Consider the following 26,564-nt stretch of genomic DNA (forward strand, 5'->3'; position numbering starts at 1 on the left):
TGTAGACCAAAAAAAAAAAATCCATTTTGGTATCTTCTTTTTATCATCCTTTTTCAAAACTTTTTATCATTGGACAACTGAATTAGATTTTAATTTGCCTAGTTTTCATGTTTTTCTTGACTTGTTTTCTCTTTCTAGCTAGGTGTATACTCCCTGTATACTGGAGTTGCGCATTTTGTGCTTTTAATAATATTTCGATTACTTATCAAAAAAGTTAATGAGCATGGACCTATTTGATTTCTCTGGCTTACTGGATCCTCAAACTATGCCTTGTCAATTCAATCATTGCAGTGGACAATATGCATGGCAAACAATGATTGCTTATGATGCTACCATACGTTTATGCCTACATGCATGGGAAAGAGGCTGTACCGAGGCACCTGAGTTTCTACGTGACGAGTGCCTCATTCTCCGAAGTGCCTTTGGGTAGGTTGTGTTTTGCTTGATGCTACTGAAGAGTGAGATAACCCTTAAATATTTTTGATGTTCCATGGCTAGTTTTCAACTCTGATTGGGCATCTCTCCTTGTTCTCTGATTATATAGGTTACACAAATTTTTGTTGCAACCCCGAGGTGTGCAACCAATGGAAGGCAGGACTACTAAGAGTGTTGAACAAATATGCCTTTTGAATGCAAAGAAGGTTGTAGGGAAAATAAGAGTGGAAGGTAAAATCCAGATGTTATTCATGTACTATGTTTATATAAACATATTGAAACCAACTATTTGGAAAGATGAGCTTGGTGTTATATATATATATATCCACAGGATTGTAAGTTGGTTTGCATTTTATCCGTTGGGTTGATTGGCCTATGCTTCTGTCGTTTGAAGATCCATATATATGTTACATATGTTCATAAGTGATAAAAATGATTATATGCTGATTATGACATTTGATATTCTCCCTTTTTTTTTTTTTTTTTTTTTTTTTTTCACACTTGTAGAAAGTAAATCTTCGTTAAGATTAAGATCCTGAAAATTGTATTCTTAATTTGAATTAACGTGTAGTTGGTGGTTAATGGCAGTGAGGAAACTTCGAGTAATACAAAGGAGGAAACTTAAGAGCACATATTCGCAGCGTGGTGCAATATACATTCAAGCGGGGGTAGAATATGTTCGGCATGTTTCATCACTAGTGAAAATTGGCATGAATTCTCTAAAAGTTGCCTCATTCTCAGTGGAATCAGAAGGTTTGTTCTAGAAATATTTGGGAATCTATTTTACTTTACTCTTGAGTGTGCCTACAAATCCACTTGTTGCGCTTAAAGACCACACTTCCAGTGAAACTACCATCTATTATAAATCATACAAGTGTTCAGCTTAATGTTGTTACTTTAGATATTGAAGTAAAAATCATGCTCATTAAAAGTTTGCAACAATTTACCGGGCAGATTTTATCGTACCTTTCTGAATCGAAGTCCTCAGTTTTCCCAAAGATCGAGAATATCTCCTGTGCAGGATGCTTTTAGTGGTTGTCTTCATTTCACGTCAATCATACACACTTTCATAGACATCATTAAGGACTGTTTATACCTCAGTAACTCCCCGTGGATGATTAATAAGTTTCTTCTCATGCTTGTAGAGCCATTATCATGCTTATTCCAACTAAAGAGTGCTACAGAAGATACTGAAGTGGAGCCAGGTTCTTCTATTTGCTTGCGCCCTGGAAGTGGAGATTACCATGTCTTGTAAGTAGCTATTATTACTTAACTTGGCTATTGTCCTGTGGTTGGCCAGCCCTGGAAGTGGAGATTACCATGTCTTGTAAGTAGCTATTATTACTTAACTTGGCTATTGTCCTGTGGTTGGCCAGCTTTAGTTTTTAGTATTCATGTTGGACAGCATCCAAGATTTTAATTGAAGAACCCTCATAATCTGAAATTTCTTACAGTGTGAATGTGCGATGGTCTTAATAGAAAGAATCATACATTTGGTCATTAGGTCTTGATATTATGCTGGAAAGAATCATAGATTTGAACCTATATAGGTTGTGATGTTATGTTGGCATTTTACTTAAAGGATACCCTTTGTGCTTGTAAGTGGTGATTTTTGAAAACTGTACATATTTAATAATTAATATTCTGTAGCATAGTCTACAAAACCAAACTACAGTCAGCCCCTTCAATGAGCAGTGAAGGAGAGATCTTACCCATTTTGTAATTTCAGTTTCCCGGAGAGCCAAGGGGATGCTCTTTTGGTAGAAGTCCAAGACAGAAAAAATTCAGTCCAAGGTCGAACTACAATTCAAGTTTCATCCCTTACTGATAACCCTGTATGTAGCCTTCCTCCATCTTCCAATATCAGATATCGTACAGTTATACATATTATTTCTCATACTATCATATGTTACTTGATGTGATTGTCTGACTATGCAGAGTGATAGAGTTCGGTGGTGGCCCATATACCATGATGATCAAGAATGTGTTGGAAAGATCCAGCTCTTTATTGGTAGTACAATCACAAACGATGAGACTAATCATATAAAGGTTACATGTCCTTCAACTCAACTCAGCTGAATACCACAGCTATGACCAATAAAAATAACACTACTAGTTTATATGTCTTGTGAAACTTGTTTACAAAAGCTCAATAACGGAATGGGGTGAGATTTTAAAGATTACATCTAAAATGCTGTTTTACTATAGTAATATATGATTCTTTATGAATATCTCTTATGTTATTTTTCTAAAATAGGTAGTATTAATGTATTCAGATTATTTCATCTATATTTGGAGTTGGACTGGCCAGATGTGTGTGACCGTTGCAGTTCTATATGTGAAACAGTTTCTGAATTATTGAAGTTCTCTTTGCATATTTGTTGGTGCTCAGTCTCCAATCCATGTATAGAATGAGAAACTGTGGTGTTTGAGAATTTATGTGAGTGTGAGTTAGGTAGCAGGTGTTTGCCTGTGTAAATTAAAATTTTATTGTTCTTCCTTCACATGTTGCAGAGTGGACCTGTTGTGGAAACTCTAGCCTATGATTTATTGCTGGAGGCAGCGATGCGTGCACAACGTTTTCATTCCAGGAACTTGTGGTTGCATGGAAATTGGAAGTGGTTGTTGAATGAATTTGCAGACTACTATGGTGTTTCCGATTCATATACTAAGCTGAGGTGTGAAACAAATGTAAATTTTGTCAAGTCAATTTAAAGTTACTAATGATGCTTTAACCTCCTAACATTTTCACTTACCTTGGCTTTCCTTGTAGATATCTGTCACACGTCATGAATGTGGCCACTCCAACAAAAGACTGCTTGGAACTTGTGAGCGAGCTACTTGTACCCATAATAAAGGCTAGAAGTGAGAAAAGTTTGACCAGGCAAGAGGTAAGTGTCTTCTGAAGACCCACATTGCATCCGTTACCATTTAATGATTTTTTAATCAAACTCTTGTGCTTCTGATTTACTTTAAAATGATTGTAGCTAAGTAGATGTTGTGGATGATAATTTTCTTTTATGATTAAAAACTTGAAACGGAAACTACGTGCTTGATGCAATAAAATTGGTCGAGAGTTCATTGCAGGGACTTGGTGGGCTAAATACTATCTGTTGTTGTCCATTTAGCGATAATGTTCACCAAGCAGAAGCAGCCTCTTCATGTGCCTTAAGAGGAAAATGTTAAAATATGAATATAACAAACTTTTTGATATTATAATTTTTTGATGTCTGTCTTGCAGAAAAATTTACTATTGGATTGTGAAACCCAAATAGAGAGTCTTTTAGCAAATGTTTTTGAGAACTACAAATCATTAGATGAAGATTCTCCTACGGGGTTAGTAGACTTGTTTGGTCCAATGCAAGAGTCTGCAGCACCAGCTCTAGCACCTGCTGTCCAAGTCTACACTCTTCTTCATGATATCCTTTCTCTAGATGCACAGACTATGCTCAGAAACTATTTGCAGGTAATTTAAACTTGTCACTGAGTCTTGCAATTATATATGACACAGAAGATGAAATTTCATGTTCTATATGTTCAACTAATGTACCAATCCAGAGTATATGGGCCTCCCATGTAATATTCTGCCTTCATACGTTATACTAGACTAGATATAAAGATAAATGTTAGTTTTCCAGGAAAGAAAGAGCAAGATCTCGGGCAGCCTGAAGCAAGTGACCTGTTAGCTCATTTACTGAAATCTTCCATGCCTCATGTGATTTAGCAGTGGGATAATGGGGACTGTAACTGAAGCCTGAAGACATGTCTATAAGCAAATGTCCATACAATTTCTCATCATATGACCTAGTCATAGGACTTGTCTGTCTTCTTTTGCACTTTGTTTTGACAAATCAGGCAAAATGAAAATCTAAACCAAATGACTTTTATTTACAGACAGCAGCGAAAAGGAGATGTTGGAAGCACATGGCAAAGACTGATGAGTTTGTGTCGAGCAACTCTGAAGGTTTCCTTATGGACTCCATTACCATCTCCACAGCATACTTAAAGATGAAGAATCTTTGTATCAACATAAGCAATGAAATTCAGGCAGACATCAAGATCCACAACCAGCATATACTCCCCAGGTACTGGCAATTTTTATTCATGAAACACTTTTTTTTAGACAATAAATGTTCAATAACTTAAATATGACACAGGGACAGGATCTTAAGTTTCCCAATTCCATCCATAAGACATGAATACAAACACACTCCTACTTCCCAACCGCCAAGACCACTCATCAAATTAAAAAAGAGAGAACAATTGGCCTTCTTTAATGTTTTGTATTTTATTTTATTTTATTGGCCTACTTTTTTTATTTTATTTTATTTTTTCTTTCTTTCACCTTTCCTTTGAGGAGGTGAGTCAGCTTTAGCTAGGTTCCTTTTGCAAAACTTTTTAGAAGATGCTTTTTGCTTTTTGGTTGTGATGTGACATTAAGGTAAAAATAGTTTTGAATGTTTTGTATTTTGAGTTGTTTGTTAATGCTTTTACTTTTTTATTAAAAAGCGTTGTCAAACGAACCTGAGATTTCTGTCAACTATCATTGTTTTGTCTATTTGACTTATAATATTTTTCCCCTTTTTGTAGAGTTTCAGACTATAATTGGATTCTACGATTTGAGATATTTATGAATTCCTAAAAATTATAATTTTGTATGCTTTACTATATCATATATCTTCTGACTCATATTAGCCTATTTCCAGCTCAATCGACCTGTCAAACATTGCAGCTGCCGTTTACAGCACAGAGTTGTGCAACAGGCTTAGAGGTTTCCTTGCTGCATGGCCTCCATCTAGCCCACAGCCGCATGTAACTGAACTATTAATAGCAACTGCTGATTTTGAAAGGGATCTTGAATCATGGAACATCAGGTTTGTAAAAGGCACTTAATACAAGTTCATTAAGTTTTCATATATTTGAATGACTGACATTTTATCAAGAACATGGTAGCAACACAGCTTGCAGCCTATTGTTGAAGTAGAAGCTTCCTTTCTGACATGCTGTTTTCTGTTTGCTTCAGTCCGGTGCAGGGTGGTGTAGACGCAAGGAATTTGTTTCACAATTATATAATGGTGTGGGTACAAGATATGCAACTTAATTTACTTGAGCTTTGCAAAGCAGAAAAGGTACTGCCTCATTTAAGACATATATGAATTAATCTGAAACAAAAGTATATTTTATGTGTGTGTGTGTTTCTCCTCCCACCCCTCTATCCCAGGCTGGGCCAAATCTTAAGCACACACCAAAGATATTGTTCAAATGAGGAACTAGATTAACTTACTGTGTTCGAATTAATGATGCAGGTGCCATGGTGTGGTGTGATGACAAATCATTCCACCTCACCATTTGCTGAGGAAATGTATGAGAAGATTAGAGACACCCTTATTCAGTATGAAGTAATAATCAATAGATGGCCTCAGTACTCATTGATTTTGGAAAATGTAAGTTCTACTCCCACACTACCCCAACCCCCACAACCCCCCCCCCCCCCCCCCCCCCCCTCCCTCCCTCCCCAAGAAAAAAAAAATTAGAGATACGTGCTTACAGATTTCAGCTCATATTTGTATGCATTTAAGCACTTCTGCATACACACTTTGACGCACAATATTCTTGCATCTGCTGAAACATTGCAATTGCTTTTGTGATTTTTGAAAGGCCGTTGCAAATGTGGAAAGAGCAATCATAAAGGCGCTGGAGAAGCAATATAATGACATATTGACTCCTTTGAAAGATAGCATCCAGAAGAAGCTTAATATGCAGGTTCAGAAGCTCACAAGAAGACAATCAATGACAATCTATTCTGTTCCTAATCAAGTGAGTGTGCTTTGCATGCAGATATTCCATGTTATGGTATTAATTTTTGGCCACCAGGAATTTGAATAGGTGCTTGAATTGAACTGTGGTCAAATTTAGCCAGTAACAAGCAGAGAGACATGTTGATATTTGTATGTGAATATATAGGATTTGAAGTTCATTGTATATTCATGTATCTTACTTTTTTTCTTTTTCTTTTTTTTCTTTTTTTTTTTTTTGTTCAGTTAGGAATTTTTCTGAACACCATGAAGAGAATTCTTGATGTCCTGCACTGTAGAGTGGAGGAAATCTTAAAGTCTTGGGCATCATATCTGCCAGTTGGGGGAGATAAGAAGTCACTGTTTGGAGAGCAGATGAATGGGATCACAGTTCTCTTGAGAACAAAATACAAGAATTACTTGCAGGCAATAGTAGGGAAGCTCATAAGCAACGTAAGCTCTATTGACAATCCAATAACCTTTGAATTCTACCCAAAGTCAAAGGTCTTTGTATTAATTGCCGTAATATTTAACAACCATTTAAACAGATAGCCACCTCTAACGAGTGTATTACTAACAAAGAAGAACTAGGTCATTAGCCCTCGTGAATGAATTTTGATACTTTGTTCTTCTTTCTTATGTCCCTAATCTGTGTTCCAAACAAATGAAAAACTAATCCACATAATTGTAATTTCTTTGAAAATGATTGTATCAGATGCAAGCTAATCGTAACACACGGCTCAAAAGGATTCTGGAGGAAACAAAGGAAGACGATGGAGAGGCTGAGGTCCGTGAAAGAATGCAAATGCTGAGTTCACAACTCATTGACTCTATATCCAACTTGCACGGGGTTTTGACAAGCTGGATATTCATTGCAACCTGCCGTGGATTCTGGGATAGGATGGGACAGGTGAAGAGAATCCTAGTATATACACCAGGTTTACTGAATTTCTTCTCAAATCTAATGCACTTCCAATTTCAATTGTTTGTACTAGATTGTTCTGAAATTTCTCGAAGACAGGAAGGAAAATCGAGTATGGTATAATGGATCTTATTATGCTCTCGGGGTAAGTAAATTTAAGATCGGTCCCTTCTAATCCTTGGACTGAGTTGGAACTATTGGTTGATTACATTTCAGCAAGGATCATATCCAGAAACACTCTCTACATGTCAATAGAAGGGGATTGCATTCTGGTTATGTTCAAGACCATGATGCATTTTGGCTTGCTTAAGTTTGTGGTTGGTGCTGTGCTACTGTAGTTATGTCTCACGTACAATGTTTCTTTACAAATATTCCAACCATATGATTCTGTTTTGATTTGTAGATATTGGATGACATCTTTGCTTCGCAAATGCAGCGATTGCAAGGAAATGCCCTGCAAGAGAAAGATATTGAGCCCCCTCGTTCAGTAATTGAAGCTCGATCAATTCTTTGTAGAGACACAGCAAATGCAACAGATCCGTCTACCTTTTTCTTTGTTTAGAAGTTGGTACCTCCCAACTGACAAGTTCATGTATCAGTTCATAGTATAGCACTAAATAATTTTTGGTAGGTGTTTCATTATATTCTTTTTGTGTATGTCTATATTGCATATCAAATTTCTGCTTCTTCTCAAGAAATCAAATTGAAGTAAATTTTCTCATTTGTGTATTTTGTTGCCAAATTTTTTCCTCATCCCTTCCTTTCTCATGTAGGACTTTTAGGAATACACTTACAAGTGGTCTGTAACTTTACAAGACATGACACTTTGGTCGTTCTAGTCAGATATAATGGAAAGCAGAAACTTTTGCTGGTGTAGGATAGCATATAACTGATTAACTGCTTACCACCCTACCCTCCATCCAAGGCATCATTTTTATCCTTTCATCAGCGCGTTACGATTTATTACATTCAAACAATGTAACATATAGCTTTAGCCACTTAAACTAAACCTCTGGCATGCTTCTTGTTATCATGATTATTTATACCTATTCCGTTTGAGCTTAATAGCTAACAAGAGATACTAATCCATACTACTCAACGCAGCTGGAAATAATGCACAGCTGTGAAGACAAAATCAATGGGATCCTGTTAGCTATCTTGTTATTTCCTTCTTCACAACACCTTCATAATTCAAAGGCCTTTCACCCCCACAGCTTAAATAAATCAACTTATGTGCTTGCCATAGTAAACGTGTAGGTCAGCCCAGATCCTCATAAAACAAAGGATTCGCCATTAAAAGTAATGATTGCATAGCTAATTCAGACAAAGAACAATTACCTATCATAACGTTAATTAAGATAGAAAGCCAAAACGATATTCACATCATGAGTTTACACAACAAAGCAGGAAGGGAAGCTAGCAGCTTCAATTTCTAAAAATGAAGTGGCCATAAATACTAGATGATCAGTCAGTTAAGTCAAAATGAAAATACAAAACGAGTAGCATTGTCATTAAATAAAACAAAACAAGATGCCGCCAGTGAGCTGCTGATCAGGGAAACCCAGAAACTATTTGCAATTTATACAGATTTGTAATTCCCAAGATTCTTTTGCATAGACATGTAGAAAATAACTTCCGTTTCCAGAGCTGGTCAACTTCCTTTCCCTTGTTGGATTTGCTGAAGAAGAGCAGCTGCCAGCTGTAATGTTGCTTGCAGTCGTTTCTGAGGATCTGCCTCTGCTTCTTCCTGTGCACTATTGTTTTGTAGTAGTTGATTTCCCTGAGCCCCTGTCTGAAGCTCTCTATGAACCATGTGAGGCACTGCAGGCACATTTGAGGATTGCTGTTGCAATTGCTGCGACTGTTGAACTTGACTGAACTGCGATGCTGAAAGCTCAGACCTCACCGAATTATTATGTAAAACATATTTCTGGGATGTTCGTAAAGAGTTGTCAGATTCATTCATTGTGTTTATCTGCCTAAACTCATCACCCACAGATATATGTGGGGTGCTCCCTGACTGCCTCTGCTGACCAAGTAGAGATGATGCCAACTGGGCAATTTGATCTGATTGCAGGGCCGTCATAGGCAGCGACAAAGAAGCTGAAGTTTGAGTTCCCTGAAGAGACGACCTTCTATTTCCAGATAATGAAATACCAGAAATTCCACCTTTATAATGACTAGAGCTCGTATCTTGCACTGTGTTTCGCAGGACTGAATGATGCTCCTGCACAACAGAAACAGCAGCACTATTGGACGGTTGTGATGGTACACTTGTACTACCAGACATTGAATTATGAAGATGGTGAGAAGAGAAATTTTGTCGCAGCATAGGGTTTCCCTGACGTAGTTGATAGTCGTGCCTGTTTTCATTGTAAGAGTCGGATAAACCACTGACAGCATAAGCAGAACCTGAAGATGATCCAGGTGGAGCTGATGTAACCACATTCCCTGAAAAAGACATATTGGGAACTCCCGATTTACCCAAATCTTGGAAAGATGTTAAAGGATGAATAGGTAGCAAAGGTGTTGATGGCTTTGTAAATGATGTATCCTCTTTAATGGGCAATAAATTTGTAATTTTCTTCTCATTTTGATGGTGAAGAGACCCAAAATTGGAACCGGAATGCTCTAACCTTAAAACAACCCCAGATATACTCAGTTTCCCAGGTACTTTCAGTACTTTCTCTGAGAACTCTGACGGGGGTACAAGAAACAAAGTAGTCTTTTCGTCCAACTTAGCAACTGCTGCTCGCTGTTTTTCTCCAAGATAATGCATGAATTCATTATAGAATCCAATATCAGCATCACTTTCAGGTACAAAGAAGACAACCCAAGCATTAGCTGCTTGATAGTAATGCTTTGAAAGCATGTCTAGACCAGTCCTTGCAGTGCAGTCCAGGAATTCAGGCCTGCAGCATAATAATAGTGTTAACAGTGAGTTTAGTGGTAGTTCAGCACCTAGGCAGAAAAAAGAGAAAATATGAGCAGCTGTAAACTCTGGTCCGAGTTCTAAAGTCTTCGCAGCTACTAAGCTGCAATTGAATTCTCCACTGAATTGAAACATACTATTGTATTCTATAAATCCTCTAAAACATATTCATATTGTTTCAATAGCATCTGAAACAGGATACAGACAAAGTTAAACTATGGAAATGATATAGAAAAATTTGTCCCCAAATTCGGTAAATTGGGGCCAAATCTGGAAAGTCAAATTTAATCAAATATGGTCCGCTTTAATTAATTAATACATGTGAAGTTCAGAGAAATAATCCAGAACTCAATGAAACGTGGTAAGCTAATAAAAAAATAATAATAAATAAATTTAAAAAAAAAAAAAAAAAAAAAATCAGTTTGTCCACACTCAATTAATTTTAGACAATATTATATGATACATTGACCAGTATATAATGCAGCCAGAAACATGGACAAAACCATGATATGCATTGAACACTCGGATGCCATGTAGAACAAAATAGACATTTTTCATTTCCATGGGGCACCAAAATGCACCTTAAATGGACAGATATTACATGCAAATAAAGTATTAAAACGATGGTGGAAATCAATGCATTCACGTAACTACATAAAGAGGAAGCAGCAAGAGGAGGAAGTAATCAATTGGATGTTGTCAAAGCTCAAAAAGAGAATAAGTAACAGTCAACTAGAAGCCCTTTCCACACCCTCGGTTCTGTTTAAAGCTTATAATGACAACAAAACACAAATTTCCAATTAAGAACATTATTAACTACTTACAACATGATGTCCAGGACTTTTCCGACAGGAAAGCAGCGAGCACGACAGACAGGATTTCCGCCCTTTGCAATAGTCCCTTCCCATTTCCATTCATTCAAAGAAGATTGATCGGATTCAGGTGTGAATCTTTTTTCTTCAATAGGATTTGATGGCAGAGAACCAGAGCCCACCTTGAAATTATCATAAGATTCTCCCCAATGATCACTCCTATCTGCATGAGGTAGAGCTACATTTGGTCTGTGATCAGGGGTCTGTTTATACCCAAAGGGTACAGCCTCAAAGTTTTTATCAAAGGCCTCAGGTTGGGAAAAATCAGAAAATACCTTTGGGATTTGTGTCTCTTGTTCAAAATCAGAAAAAGGATGCTCTGGAAGGTCTTTTTCGGGCAGAAAGGAGCCAGTCTTCAATTTCTTGGCTCCATGAAAGAAATGGGCATCTTCTGGCAAGTCCCATGGATCCTCATATGATGGACTTGTTCGAGGAAATGTCTGAGAATAATCATGTAACTGAGGACGTTTCTCTCTTGTAGGACTATGTTCATAAATATCCTCTAGTAATCCTAGATCAGACCCCACTTCTCCAAACCTTCTCTGTTCAAATGTATTATTTCCATCTGTCCATGAAGAGCGCTTCCTATTAAAACTATAGGCATCAGTATCTCCAGCATCTAAATCTGGAAAAAATTGAGGAGAACTTATGCTGAGATCTCCAGTTAAGCTCCCAAAATTCCTATCCTGCCGAAAGTTCCCAGAAGATACCGGGCGAACATTTGACTTGGAAGGTGGGGAAGGAGGGGCATTCATTGAGCTCCTTCCGCTGTTGGATGAGCCAGTTTCACTCTTTGCAAAACAAATATGTACACGAGGATTTCCAAATAATTTTCCCTGAAGAGTTTCTTTTGCCCTGCAAGCTGACATTACGCTCCTGAATCGAACAAAGGCATAACTACGACCAGGAAATGCAGTAATCTTCTCAATCTCACCAAACGGTGCAAAAGCCTTCCTTAAGATCATTTCATCCACCTTCAATAAAGCTGGAAACCCTATCCATAAAACTGAACTAGGCTCTACATTTTTATCACTCACATTGGATTTGTCAAGATAAAAAGGATCAGGACTAGCATGGCGTGTTCTAAACTCCCTTTGCGAGAAAGGAGATCCTCTCAATACTGAGCGCTGTTCATCTTGACGTTGAGAGTAATCTTCATCACGTGATGATGCTGATGACTTATCCTGTGATTAAAAGGTCTCATCAAGTTCGAGTGCAAAAACCAACCCGTATTCCAAGCAGTCAAAAATGAGTCGCCCTTATGCTTCGGCATACATCCGAAAGAAACAAAAGAATTGCAACTAATCTTCATCCTAATAGAATTGATGATCTCACAATAAAATAATTGGTGCTGGGCCTCGAGTATATTAGGGATAGCAGAATATATATTCAGCACAAAGTACCCAAATTACTAACAAGTACTAATATAAAGTGAAATTCTGCATAGACATGAAACAGCAAATCCTCATGTTTTATTCGATGTGTCAGCCCATCCAGATGCAACTTACAATATCAAGTTCAAGTATAATATGAGACCAATCAAATACAGTTCAACGTGAATTTAAACAAATTAATCAGCTCAAGAGACATTTACAAACTTCTATAAGATCAATAACAAGTTCAAGCACTCAGAGGAGACAACTAGCATGTATTCATAAACACGCTAATCACTCTATAAAGAAATTGAAGAGGAGCTCAGGGGAGCAATTTGACACCTCTTTCGCACTGTCAGCACAAACATCCTCCTCATTTCATGAAGGTACCATGTCATGACAATGGTTTGCCTGTGTTTCCCTGTCAGGAGTGAATAGAGAATTTTTTCACATCTATGTTGGACACTTACCACAAACAAGGACTAAAAGAAGATAACTAGTGGCAAATAAATTCAAAATGGCTGAAGGCATTTTTCCGCTGTCAAACAAGCATGATCCACAATTGAGGAGGCCATGTCCAGAAGCATGATTTTCTTTAATTCCCCATTAAAAGGGGTGAAAAAGGAGTCTTATGCAAAAAATCAGGAACATAAATCGCACAAAGCTCATGAAATTGGAAGTGCCCAGTTCCCTGGTTAAATTACCATTTAATCTGCCTGCTTCCAGTACAGTGAGCACAGACATTTGTACTACTAGAACAACTGGAAACCTTCTACTGAATGAATGAATTCTGATCAGAGAAAAATCAAATGCCCCACCATTAATAACACATAACTAACCGACCACAAATTTGTATTGTTAATCTCACGCTGAATTTCATCCATAGGCACTGAAAGCAATTGAAAGATGTACACAAGCACAAAGACCCAATAATTGCTCCAAGCACCATCTAAAGGTATGTCAACATTCTTTTCCACCAGCTCGCACATGCCACCAATTTTTAACCACCATTGAAATATGAAAAGAAAAGCAGAAGAGGAAAAGGGGGAAAAATCTTGATTTATAATTTGAACAACCCATAGATGATCAATTAGACGAGAAACGGCAATGTGATGCTACAAAAGAATGCCCCATTAGCTTCAATAAATGGAAAATTAATTTCAATTTAATCAAGTCAAACCACAAAAATTTTGACATCAAGCAACTGTCTACATGTGCAGACTTGAGATTTCAAAAAGAGTCACATGGAGAATAATTTTATGTTAAAACTTTTACATTGGGAAGTCAAAACGTACAACTGCAGGGCGTTGTCAAAGATTTCCAAAACGAAAATTATTGGCTTCATCCTGTAATATATGTAGGGAAGAAAATAAGAGATGGAGACGGATGACAAACCTCTACCGGCGTAGTGGTTTACCTATTCGTTGAAACAAAGCCCCGTGAGTAGCAAGGTCCCACATTTGGATTAAACAGTATCATACCACAGACCATGTCATTAAAAAAATTCAGTTGCTAATACCCAAATTACCAATAACATAGAAACAAATTTGATGCAGGATACCCACATTGCAGATTTAAAAGGATTTATTTTGAATCTTGAATACAAGAGGATAAAAACAGAGGATGTGAACAGGAGTAGAAAGGACGATCCTCCCACAATGGGGAATGCAATTAGGATTCATGGAACTGTGATCACAAGTTTGTATTAAGCAGTGCTGCTTCTAAACCCCATGATTTCTTGCAGTTCCACACTTCTGTGTCTGTCAATTAATGCAACAATTGAAGTGGTAACTGAAGTCAATATCTACATTTCTGTAATTTCATCAGAGGAACGATATTTGTGAACACGATTATATGTCAGTCCACAACTCCATGAAACTTGGATATCTGATAAAATATCCAATATTAATGATTCTGTTATCCCCTCTGCACTTTTTAATGAATCATATATTTATCAAAAAAAAAAAAAATGATTCTGTTACTTGATTTTTACATTTTTCCCTATACCAAATAGAGATTAATATTTTATACAATAAAGTTGTGCAATCTGCATATTATATGCCACTTCACTTCTATAAACCATTAGGCTTACCACACAATTCTCGATAAATATAAGCGTAGGACCATATGAGTATCACACAACAGAACTCGCTCAAACAAAGTTATTAGTTCTACCAATAACCTCACATCATATTATGTATCTCATCCATTACGATACAATTTCCTATACTCACAAAGATACCATACAACTGGTTGCAGGAATATGGGTTCGTATGGATTACCTTAAATATGGTAATTGAGGAAGAAGAGGTTTGGGCGGTGGTGAGGAAATTGAAGGGTGATAAAGCACCTGGACCTGATGGCTTTATTATGGCGTTCTATCAGAAATGTTGGGAGGTGCTTAAGGAGGACATGATGGCAGTTTTCAAGGAATTTCATGAAAGCGGTAAATTTGAGAAGAGCATTAATGCTTCATTTGTTGCACTTATTCCAAAGAAAGCTGGGGCGGTGGACATAAAGGATTTTCGACCTATTAGTCTGGTAAGCGGGGTGTATAAAATAATCTCGAAGGTTTGGGTTAGACGGTTGAACTCAGTAATGGGGAAGCTTGAGTCACATACACAAAATGCATTTATACCAGGTAGGCAAATATTGGATTCTATTTTAATGGCGAATGAATGTGTGGATAGCCAGATTCGAGCTAGGGAACCGGGTCTTATTTGCAAGTTGGATTTGGAGAAGGCTTATGATCATGTCAACTTGGACTTTTTATTATACATGTTAGAGAGATGCGGTTTCGGGGAAAGGTAGAGAGGTTGGATTCATCATTGTGTCTCTACTGTACGTTTTTCCGTGCTCATTAATGGAACACCGGCGGATTTTTTTAGTAGCTTTCGAGGAGTTAGACAAGGGGATCCTTTGTCCCCTTTATTATTTGTGTTAGTGATGGAGGCATTTAGTAGGATGATGAAGGCAATGGCGGAGAGAGAGCTTATGGCTGGTTTTTCGGTGGGTTCAAGGCATAATGAGGTGGAATTGTTGCACTTATTATTTGCAGATGATACTATTATCTTTTGCGAGCCAAAGGTGGAACAACTTCAGAACTTGAGATGTTTGTTGTTGTGTTTTGAAGTGGTTTCGGGGTTGAAAATAAATTTATCAAAATTTGTGATTGCTCCTATAGGTGAGGTGGAAGATGTAGAAGGATTGGCAAGTATACATGGGTGTGGAGTGGATTCGATGCCGTTTATATATTTGGGGCTACCTTTGGGGGCTCATAATAAGGACCCATCTATATGGAATAAGGTCATAGAGAAGATGGAGATGAAGTTGGCAGGGTGGAAGCGTATGTATTTATCCAAGGGTGGGAGACTAACATTGATCAAAAGTACACTATCTGGCATACCCACATACTACTTATCGCTATTTCAAATTCCAGTGACAGTGGCGAAGCGGATCGAAAAAATACAAAGAGATTTTTTGTGGGAAGGTGAAGGTGACGAGTTCAAGTTCCACTTGGTAAATTGGTCCAAAATTTGCATGCCTACGGAGGCGGGGGGATTAGGGGTAAGGAATTTGATTCAATTTAATCGAGCTTTATTGGGAAAATGGTTGTAGAGATTTGCACATGAAAGAGATGCGTGGCGGAGGAAATTAGTGGAGATTAAATATGAGGTGATGAGTGGTGACTGGTGTTCCAAGGAGGTAGGAGGGTCGTATGGGGTGGGAATGTGGAAAATATCTGAAGGGGGTGGGATGAGTTTAAGCAACATGTGCGGTTCAAGGTAGGAACCAGGCCTCGAGTTTTGTTTTGGAAGGATGTGTGGTGTGGGGAGGTATCACTGAAGAATTTGTTTCTCGCTTTGTTCAATATAGCATGTGTAAAGGAGGCATGGGTGGAGGAGAATATGGAGATAGTAAATGGTGCTATTTATTGGAATGTAAGTTTTATTCGGCCTACTCATGATTGGGAACTGGAGAAGGTTTCAAGATTTTTCGAAATGTTGTATTCCCAATAGGTAAGGTATGGTGGGGAGGATAAAATACACCGTTGTCCCCTTTGTGTGTAATGTGGTGCTTATGGAGAGAAAGGAATGCACGGAATTTTGAGGATCGTGAAATGGGAATTATAGAATTGAAGAAAAGGGTGCTCCAAACACTTTTCTCATGGAGGGTCTTGGGGTATTTTTCGCAAGCTTCAATGCTTGCGGAATTTCTAGATCTCTGTGCGTCTTTTTCAGCTTAAAACTTGTGTAGTAGACTCTTTTGTATACTTCCTGTGTACATGGGTTGCGCCCCTTACGCTTTTTAATACATTGACTTTACTTATCAAAAAAAAAAAATGGTATTTGGCAAGAGAAGTGATTCACATGCAGCATGTCAAACTAAAGGATGAGAACCATTAGTCAACTTCAGATTTCACGTATAAGTAATCAACATCATAATTGACACAACAAATTCATATATATTTTTGCTTGCTTGGTCATAGTGGCATAAAAAAAAGTAATTAGCCGATTGGGGCAATGGCAGAATGCATTTGAGTGCTTGCTACAACCATGAGTACAGAAACTCTCTTTTTGCTATGGCATGGTAAACTTCATAAACTACCTAACCTCCATTTTTGCATATTACTGTTCAAAGAGTTATAGCACCCAAAAAGAAGATTAGAAGCAAGCCTCAGAAACAAAAGGAAGAGCAAGCAGCGAGATAACTGGAGCTTACAATCAAAAGGACTTTTTCTTTTCTTTTGTGGGGGGGGGGGGGGGGGGGGGGGGGGGGGTGTTGTGTAGTTTAAGGGAAACCCAAAATGAGTAGGTTTTGTTTCGTAAACTCTTTTTTTAAAAAAAAAAAGAAAGAAAAACTAGAACTTGCACACCCTTGGCTTCTGTTTTTTGTGTTTCACCGACATACTAAGAAAATTCTTCAAATGATCCGTCCTAAAATCGTCCTCTCACATGCCAAATTACGGGACAATTCTGTCCCTGCCAATATCAAAATGGATCCTCAAACAAGAGAGTCAAAACACATTTCAATTCAACCCTGATGGGTTTGCTTTGGGTTTCTTTCATACATGTTTGGAAGTTCTAAAAGAGGATATTGTAGCAATATGAGGGAGTTTCATGGTCGAGGAAGTTTTGAGAAGAGCATTAGCGCAACCTTCATATCTCCTATCCCAAAGAAAGTTGGTGCCGTAGATATCAAGGATTCTTGTCCTATCAGTCTAGCAAGTGGTGTCTACAAAATAATATCTAAGGTTCTAGAGAACAAATTGAAATGCATTTACTAAGATCATATCAGGTGTTGGAGAAGATCATATCAAATTTGCAAAATGCATTTATTAAGAGAAGACAGATTCTGGATTCAGTTTTGGTTGCAAATGAGTGTATTGACAGTCCGACTCAAATCCAGTGTTCCAAGCTTGTTGTGCAAGTTGAATCTAGAAGAGGCTTATGATCATATGAATTGGGAGATTTTGTTGTATTTGTTGAAGAGAAGTGGTTTTGGGGAGAAATGGTGAGCATGGATAGCATTTTGTATTTCTACGGTACGATTTTCCATTTTAATAAATGGAGCTTCCTCTAGTATCTTTAGTAGTACTCAAGGGTGATCTGTTATCCCCTCTACTTTTTGCAGTTGTTATAGAGACTCTAAGTAGGAGGATGTCAACCACAATGGACAAGGGGCTTTTAGATGGTTTTCATTGGGGGTCAAAAAATAATGTAGAAATGGTTGTCACATATGTTGTTTGCGGATAACACATTGATTAATTGAGAACATCTTCATAACCTAAGATTCCTTTTTATGCTTTGAAGCGGTATCAGAGTTAAAGATTAATTTTTTTTTGATAAGTAAGAGTTAAAGATTAATTTATCAAAATAAGAGCTCATTTCAATTGGTGAGGTGGATGATGTAGAAAGTTTAGACAGAATTATTAGGTGTAGGATGGCTTTGTTACCAATGAAATATTTGGGTCTCCCATTAGGTGCACCACACAAGTTTACTTTTATATAGAACCGCATTGTTGAAAAAATGGAGAGGCGGTTGGCTAGTTGGAAGAGGCTATATTTGTCACAGGGAGGTAAGTTGACCTTGATCAAAAGTATTTTGTCCAATTTGCCCACTTACTATTTGTTGTTTGTTTCCTGTTCCAATTGGAGTGGCCAATAGGATTGAGAAACTTCAGATGAGGAGTTTAAGTTCCATTTAGTTAAATGGTCAAAGATTTGTTCTCTAAAACAAACTGGTAGATTGGGGGTAAGAAACTTGACTAAAGTTAATCACGCATTGCTTATCTGTAAGATTTTATCGGTAATGTTCAATGGAACTTATCTTTTATTAGATTTGTACAGGATTGGGGTGTGGATTTGGTGATAGCATTTTATGATGTGTTGTATTCTCTCAAATTAAGACAAGGTGGTGAGGATCATATTTGGTGGATCCCTTCAAAGAGGAGAAAGTTTGAAGTAAGGCCATTTTATAAAGAATTATCTAGATAGGACGGTTCATCTTTTCCTTGGAAGAGTATTTGGAAAGTACATGTTCCATTGATAGTGAGTTTCTTTGTATGGACAACAACTCTTGGAAAGAGTTGGCATTGGATAACTAGACGAAGAGGAAAGTTATAGTAGTGGAATGATGTTGCATGTGTAAAATGAGTTGGGAATCTATAGATCATTTTCTTCTCCATTGTGAAGTGGCAAGAAAATTGGGAATGCACTGTTTTGCCTTTTTGGAGTAGAATGGGTTATGCCTAGAAGTGTAATAGAGCTGTTAGATTGTTAGCGACGTCAGTTGGGAAGTCGTTCAGTTTTAGCTGTTTGGAAGATGTCCCCTTTATGCTTAATATGGAGCATATGGAGAGAATGGAATGCAATATTTTTGAATATCGTGAGATGGCAGTGGAAGAGCTTAAGAAGAGCTTGGTCAAAACGCTTTATATATGGACAGGGGCGTTAAATTTCTCACTTTTTTCTAACTTTGCTGGTGTATTTTTGTTCGTCTTTCCACCATTAGTAGGGGTTATCTCTTATATACATCATGCTTATTAGGGTTGAGCCCCTTTGTGCTTATTAATAAATTGCTTTATTTATATAAAAAAAAAAGGTTTAATTAAGCATTGCTGGGTAAGTGGTTATGGCGTTACGCTATGGAGAGTGTGGCTTTGTGGCGAATGACGGTCAAAGCAAAATATGATAGTATGAGTGGCAATTAGTGTTCTAACAAGGTAGAGTGACCCTTTGGAGTTGGTGTTTAGTAGCATGTTAGGAGGGGGTGGGGAGTTTTTTTCGATATTTGTCATAAATGAAATGGGAAATGGAACTAAGATTAGGTTCTGGTATGATTTATGGTGTGGGGATCAACCACCAAAGGAATCTTTTCCAGAATTGTTTAGCATTGCTCATTGTAAGGAGGCATGGGTTATGGATAATTTGCAATTTTCCAATGGTAACATTCAATGGAATGTATCTTTTATAAGATCTCTAAAGGATTAGAGGGTAGATTTGGTTATTGAGTTTTTTTTTTTAGTTTTTTTTATTCTCTCATATTGAGACAAGGTGGTGAGGATCGTATTTGGTGGATCCCTTCAAAGAGGAAGTTTGAAGTGAGCTCATTTTTTCATGAGTTATCTAGTTCAGGGGGTTCATCTTTCCTTGAAAGAGTATTTGGAAAGTCATTGTTCCATTGAAAGTAAGTTTCTTTGTATGAACAGCAACTTTTGGTAAGATTCTGACCTTAAATAACCTGAGCAAAATAAGAGTAATAGTGGTGGAATCGTGTTGTACATGTAAGAGGAGTGGAGAATCCAACAATCATCTTCTTCTCTATTGTGAATTGGCGAGAGAATTATGGAGTGCAATTTTTTGCCTTCTTGGAGTAGAATAGGTCATGCCTATAAGGGTGATAGAGTTGTCAGATTGTTGGCGAGATCAATTAGTCGTTCAATTTTTGCCGATTGGAGGATATCCATTGTGTGCATAATGTGGAGCATATGGAGAGAGCAGAAGGCAAGATATTTTAAAGATCGTGAGACGTCAGTGGAAGAGTTCAAGAACAACTTGGTCAAATTGCTTTATAAATGACAGTGGCGTATAATATTTTCTCATTTTTTCTAACTTTTCTAAATTTGTTGACTTATGTTCTTCTTTTACTAATTAACAGGGATTATCTCTTTTATAGAACCTTAATACGTGCACATATAATAATAATATGCATTACTTAAAAAAAAATGGTCCATTTTTTTTTTAATTTCCTTTTTCTAAGCAAACAAATGCTCCAAAATTTGGTTGAAAGAACACTTGATTCATTTGGGGCATACAATTGTTCTACTGATTTACACATATTCTAAACCTCCATCCTGCATCAAGAGGAACTAGGATTATCTCCAACTAACTTGTGATTGACAATTTCCTACTGTTAAATCATCTTTTATCTTAAAAGTTTAAGTTGATAGGAAAAAATGAGTTTAACCATTTAATTAACATTCTAACACTCTCCCTCTCTTATGGGCTCAAACTTTCCCTTAATAAATTAGACTCAACACGTAGAATATTTAATTAAAATGAGAGGTGAAGTACAGAGAAAAGGTCCGAACTCAAGTTAACATGGTATTAGAGTAGATGTTCTGATTTCAACCCTAACTCCATAGTTTCACTTTCCATTTCAATTAAATATTTTAAGGGTCGAACCTCACTTATTAAGAGAGAGTTTGAGCCCACGTATGAAGGGAAGTGTTAAAACGTTAATTAAACGAATAAATGAACCCTTTCCTATCCAAGACTCTAATAAAATGTAAGTAAGCTAGGAAAGCACTGGTTCTCCCTCCCACCTTGACTAGTGCCAATAAAAGAACTTGGTTGGCACAACTGAAACAATAAACCTATGATTCCAACCCTTTTACCCACAAAATTAAGTGCTATTGATTAAAGCAATCAGATAATAGAATTGAAAATCAATGATAAAGGAGGATCATATGCCATGTAGCTAAGCAAGGAAGCCAGTTATTAAGCATTTGAAATGCTTTCCATGAGGTTAACTTAGCTGCCACAGCAACATTATCAGATGCACTAGGGCATTAAAAACACACACACATATGTCATTCCTTCCTCACCATTCCCAACTATAATTACCATACATTCAGAAAGATGGGCATAATGCATTAGTTAGAAGAAAGAGTGAAACAAAAGAGCTTTTCCGCTGCAAAGTTCACTCCATGGATACTGATCCATATTTTTTCACATCATACACAAATTACTTGAATATTTCAAAATGATGTGGACTGGTCACAAAGATGAGTCCTACATGAAAGCAAGCAATACAAGATTTTGAAACAGGGAGAGATGGATATCTGATGAGTAGCAACCATTAATTTTGTGAAAGCATCATGACCTGCAGGATTCTATCACTTCTAGAATGGAATTTATTGGTGATTGGTTAGTGGAAAAGCTAATAGGGCATTCCAGCACATTGGTTACGCAGAGCTAATATATTTAGGACCTTGGTAGATAAGTTTATTTCCTACAAGGTGCTTTCTTTCTTTTTTCTTTAAGTCCGAAGTCAGGTGTAAGCACTCGTGATTCAGATATGAAAAGAGATATCAGTCTGCTCTGGCTATGATGTACTGCTGAATGGTATACACCCCTTTTTTCAATAGATAGGGGCCTATCTTGAAACTTTCAGGTTCTGTCACAGACAAAATGCTCTGAGATTACCTTGAGAATTGCATTGTGTTTAAGTTTATGATTATAATTAAAGACTTAAATTATGATAGATGGTTATCAAAAGCATGAAGCATCCTCTTTTAATAAAACCTTCTACTACTTATTAAAAGTTGCTTGTCACCTAAGGCATGAAGCACCAAGTTTGTTACATCTTATATCATTTCTCATTTGCATTGCATCGTCAAATTCTTTTTAACTTTTTCTCCTTATCTTTTCATATCTAATAATTCCCCATAAATTTTAGAATTAGTTCAAGTGAGTACATCAAAATGAATATTTTCATCAATCAGCAACAGAACAGGCTGCAGTCCTGTCATGACCCAGAAAACGTAAAGCCACGACCACAATTTGCCAAGATAAATGTAAAAGAACGTGCACGTAAGTTACACTAACATTTGTGGTCACCGACTGCAATGCGTTTGAACCAGCCATATGGAACATGCTTAAAGGAATTAAGCTTAATGAACTATGTAATCATGATTTGTAGGGCATCTCATGATCTTATAAATTGTCTTCTGGATATTTCAATGTGCATACAGATTAGAAACCCAATAAGTAATTCAGTGATTGTGGAATCTTAGAATATGAATGGTTAACACACACAAGATACTCTGCTTAGTTTGGTGGGACAAAAGGATGTTTCAGGCGAATGTCACTCTGGAAAATGTGTGCATATCTGACAGTAAAGAAAGAAATACCAATTGAAGATACATTGGACCTATTGTGAACCATGCAGAGAACTTAGCAAGTGCACTAGGATATTGGGAACAATATTGTGCTTGCAGGCCATGATACTTTGTAAATCTAGTCCCTCCCCTGTCTAGCTACTAGAAAATGAAACTTCATGTCTTCCACTCATGAATCCAGTTGTGCATATTGGTATTAGAGGAATTTGGAGACACGAATTTTAAGGACTTCAGTCAAAATTGTTTGCGTAAGCAACTAGTGTATGTGGCAATGATACTTTGTAAATCTAGTCCCTCCCATGTCTAGCTACTAGAAAATGAAATTTCATGTCTTTCACTCATGAATTCAGTTGTGCATATAGGTACAAGAGGAATTTGGAGACACAAATTTTAAGAACTTCAGTCAAAATTGTTTGCATAAGCAACTAGTGTATGCTGGATGCTAGCTCTACTAATAATCTCAACTATTATTATATACCCTTCTCATGGAAAGCAATTCCAAACTTTCCAAAGGCACACTTTCCACTCTGGTATATATAGGTTCACTCAATAGTCTTGGAGGATTTTAAAATACCTAGCTAAAAATACAGAGAGCACCATCTACTGCCATACGCTAAAGGCCATAAACACTACAATGGATCAATCTACTCCTACGCCATTTGTCCAGATGCGTTCCTCGTAAAGCCAGCCAAATACAAACAATTTTCCCCCATTGGCAGTGACTGGGACAATGAGTGTAAGTGAATTGGACCTTTTCCAATCTGTACTCACGACATAAAATCTTCAACTAAAAATATGCTTAAAGATTACTGGAAGAAATGTTTTTTGAGATTTTAATTTTCTAGGCAAATTCAATGATCTGTCAGTTTTAGGAGAAGTTACTTCCCCATCAAATGTACGCATGAGAAACTGATTTTTATGACAATGGGACAGAGTTGTTTCATTGGGGTAATTTGTTTTCTACGGTGTATTTATACACTGCTAATGAAAATGGGCACCAGGTGCATATCCCTGATGTTCTTTAAAGTCAATGATTAAACATTAATTTCTCCAACTTGCATGTGGTTTGAAGGCATTAACACTAAGCAACACCTCAAGCCAAAAAACTTTCCTGCTATTGACCATTATTCTCAGATAAGCATGCAGCTATAAAAAAAAAAAAAAAAGTTCTACTATCTCGTTCTGATAACAGTACTGTCATTATGCATTGGAAAATTGGAAGATACACTGCTTTGCATCATTTTATTTCTTTTCTTTTTTTTCATTTCTTTCCTTTTTAATTTGCTGTTAAATACTTTGCATGTCTTTTTTAGGGTTAATTTTGAGACTATTGAGAGTCTGACCAGATCAAATTTGGAACTCTTGAGAATGAGCACATCAGAATAAAAGTAGAAAGTCAAATAAGTCGCATGCCTCTTCCGTTTGTGATATAGAAGGCACATTAAAGCCTGGGTAGGAATCCTTAAGACTTAAGGTTTCTGATATTAATCAGCTCATGAACATTGGAGTTTGAAACATCTGATGATACTGCTTCGCAGTTTCTGATTGAATAACTAATTGATTGGAGAGTGGCGCTGTTGTTAACTGTCGATGTCATGGATTGCTGTCATTGGTTTGGTTAGATTACACAAGTGGGTTAAATTGAGCTAATATTTCTCTTGCTAACTTTTTTGTTTGGAAACTATGAAAGGAAGCAGCTATTAGCGCATTGACAAAATGAATTGAACATTAACTGACAATGGAAAGTATACATGGATACACACATACACATAATACACAATATTTCACCGAGAAAGGAAAGCATGTCTAAGAATGTAATAGACAAGACAAAAGGTGGGGGGCAGGACTAACCGCCTTGGTAAACTCAATCCTAAGCGGGTTGCCGGCAACAGGGAAACCTTGAAGCGCACTCATGGCATTAATGGCATCATCTTCCCTCCTGAAATTAATGAAAGCATAGCTGCGGCCAGGCTGGAAAGCAACGCTTTCGAGCTCTCCAAACTGCAAGAAGTGCTGGGTGAGGTCTTGCTCGAGTATGCCATGGGGAAGATTCCCAACCCAGAGGTGTCTGGAGGGCGGATTGTTGTTGTTATTTGTGTTACGGGTGCTACTCTTGTCTTCAAATCTCAGAGGGTGGTAGTCCCTTCGGAACCGGTCCCGTCCTCCTCGGACAGACTAAAATGCCAACACAAAATATAAAATCGACACTCTCAATAACAAATCACATCTTATATTATTATTATTATTATTTCAGTTGTAGCATATAAGAATGTGAATCAGGGTAAGGAGGGTTTGGTTATGTCAGTCTCATTTGCAAAGTTAATTACTCAAATCAATTAGATGAAAATTTTCAGTAGCCTTATTTAGGCACAAACCCTAAATAAACTTAAAGCTTTAGGCGCAACTAGAATTGAGAAACTGAAACAAAAAAAGCAAGCAGATTGTTTCCTCTTGAATTGAGGATGCTTGAAGATGGAAGGAAGAGCTAATTTACCATTTTGTTGCGATTGATGTTTGTTGGATAAAGAGCAGAGAGCGGCACAAAATCCAATTTCCAATTTATTCAGCCTGAATTTTTCTTCCCGGATTGCCGATAAGGTTTAAAAGCGTTTAGAGCAATAGCAGTGATTGGCCTCTCCAAGGATCAAGGCTCGTAGCCCCAGTCTCACACTCGGAAGCGTTTCCCTTAGGGCTTGGAATGCAGTGATTTTTTTTACTTTTTTTTTTTATATTTTTATTTATTTTAATTATAACGATCAAAATTTAAGAATTATGATGACATGGTGCGGGGCTGGAATAGGATCCACTCTGGTCCAAATGGACCGGAGAGGTCCCTATGGCTAGGATGGCCCTAGGAGAAATTTAGGGCATAAATGAGATAAATGTCTCATTAAAAATAAAAATATTATTTATGATTTAAAAAATAAAAAATAATAATAATAATAAGGGGTAAATGACTACCTCATTTTTGCTGGGCCAACCCCTAATGGCTAGCCAGGGGGTGGTCGAACCACCCCATGGCCTTTGGGAGTGGTTTGGCCACCTCCATCTTGCAAAAGGGGGGTGGCTGAATTACCTCTAAGAGCCTTGGTGAGCCACTTTCTGTTGGGTTTGAGGTGGCTTCGATCATCCTAGATTCGTCGGTTTGGTGTGGCCGAAGCCTTCCACATAGGCCCTGGGGGTGGTTCACCCACCCTTAGCTGGCCACCCCCAACTAAAATGAGATGGGCAGCCACCCCTATGATTAAGATAAGGTGGCCATTCATATCTTATTTTTTAATTCATTTTTGTTAATCGTAAATAATATTTTAATATTTTTATTTTTAGTGGGACACTTATAACATTTATGGCCCTAGATTTCTCCTAGGGCCATCCTAGCCATCAACTAAAAACCTCTCCTATTTATTTGATCTAGAGAGAGTCCTATTCCGTGCTCGGCGAGTGGCAACTAGGCTGGCTGATTTTGAGTTTCAATCCAAGAAGCACACGACTTGTAGTTTGTACTACATGCTAAACGACCAATCATCCGAGATCGTTTGCCCTATTTGTGAAATTTTCCTTTTTCCTTTTTCCTTTTTCCTTGGTTCTTTTCTAGTGTTTCAAGCCTGTGTGAGTTTGCTTTGAAAAATATAGTTTTAATTTAAAACTTTTAAAGTCAGAAAAAGCTTTGCATTTTGGTTTTTTTAGAGAAAAAAGTTAAAAAATTATTTTTTGAGTCTTTTTTTTTTATGTCAAACAGACCAATTTTTTTAGTCTAATATAGTTTTTTAACCTTCTCAATGCAATCTCAAACAGACTTACAAAAAACAAATAAATAAATAATAAATGAA

The 26,564-nt window shown here is 37.2% G+C and overlaps 2 protein-coding genes across 5 annotated transcripts; one reads left to right on the plus strand and one right to left on the minus strand.

Annotated features, from left to right (window-relative positions):
• Positions 1-291: 291 nt before the first annotated feature.
• Positions 292-7,893, plus strand: LOC132183137 (portal protein; the record flags this gene model as incomplete). 4 transcript variants are annotated; one of them, XM_088516457.1, is given in 18 exon segments in its annotated part: positions 292-426; positions 545-666; positions 1,024-1,188; positions 1,581-1,686; positions 2,165-2,270; positions 2,374-2,484; positions 2,950-3,113; positions 3,209-3,326; positions 3,677-3,901; positions 4,330-4,520; positions 5,142-5,309; positions 5,459-5,564; positions 5,742-5,879; positions 6,094-6,252; positions 6,477-6,683; positions 6,946-7,140; positions 7,226-7,297; positions 7,556-7,893. In XM_088516457.1, coding segments are annotated over 18 exon segments (2,647 nt in total), but the record flags the coding sequence as incomplete, so codon positions are not given.
• Positions 7,894-8,542: 649 nt separating this feature from the next.
• LOC132181268 (RNA recognition motif (RRM)-containing protein) lies at positions 8,543-25,443 on the minus strand. The gene is made up of 4 exons (XM_059594406.2): positions 25,229-25,443; positions 24,586-24,909; positions 10,909-12,140; positions 8,543-10,064 (listed from the first exon to the last, which is right to left on the minus strand). The coding sequence occupies exons 1-4, from the start codon at positions 25,229-25,231 to the stop codon at positions 8,804-8,806; spliced, it is 2,820 nt and encodes a 939-aa protein (XP_059450389.2). The 5' UTR covers positions 25,232-25,443; the 3' UTR covers positions 8,543-8,803.
• Positions 25,444-26,564: the final 1,121 nt, after the last annotated feature.

This window comes from Corylus avellana, chromosome 5, assembly GCF_965113065.1.
Source record: "Corylus avellana chromosome 5, dhCorAvel1.hap1.2, whole genome shotgun sequence".
Lineage (NCBI taxonomy): Eukaryota > Viridiplantae > Streptophyta > Magnoliopsida > Fagales > Betulaceae > Corylus > Corylus avellana.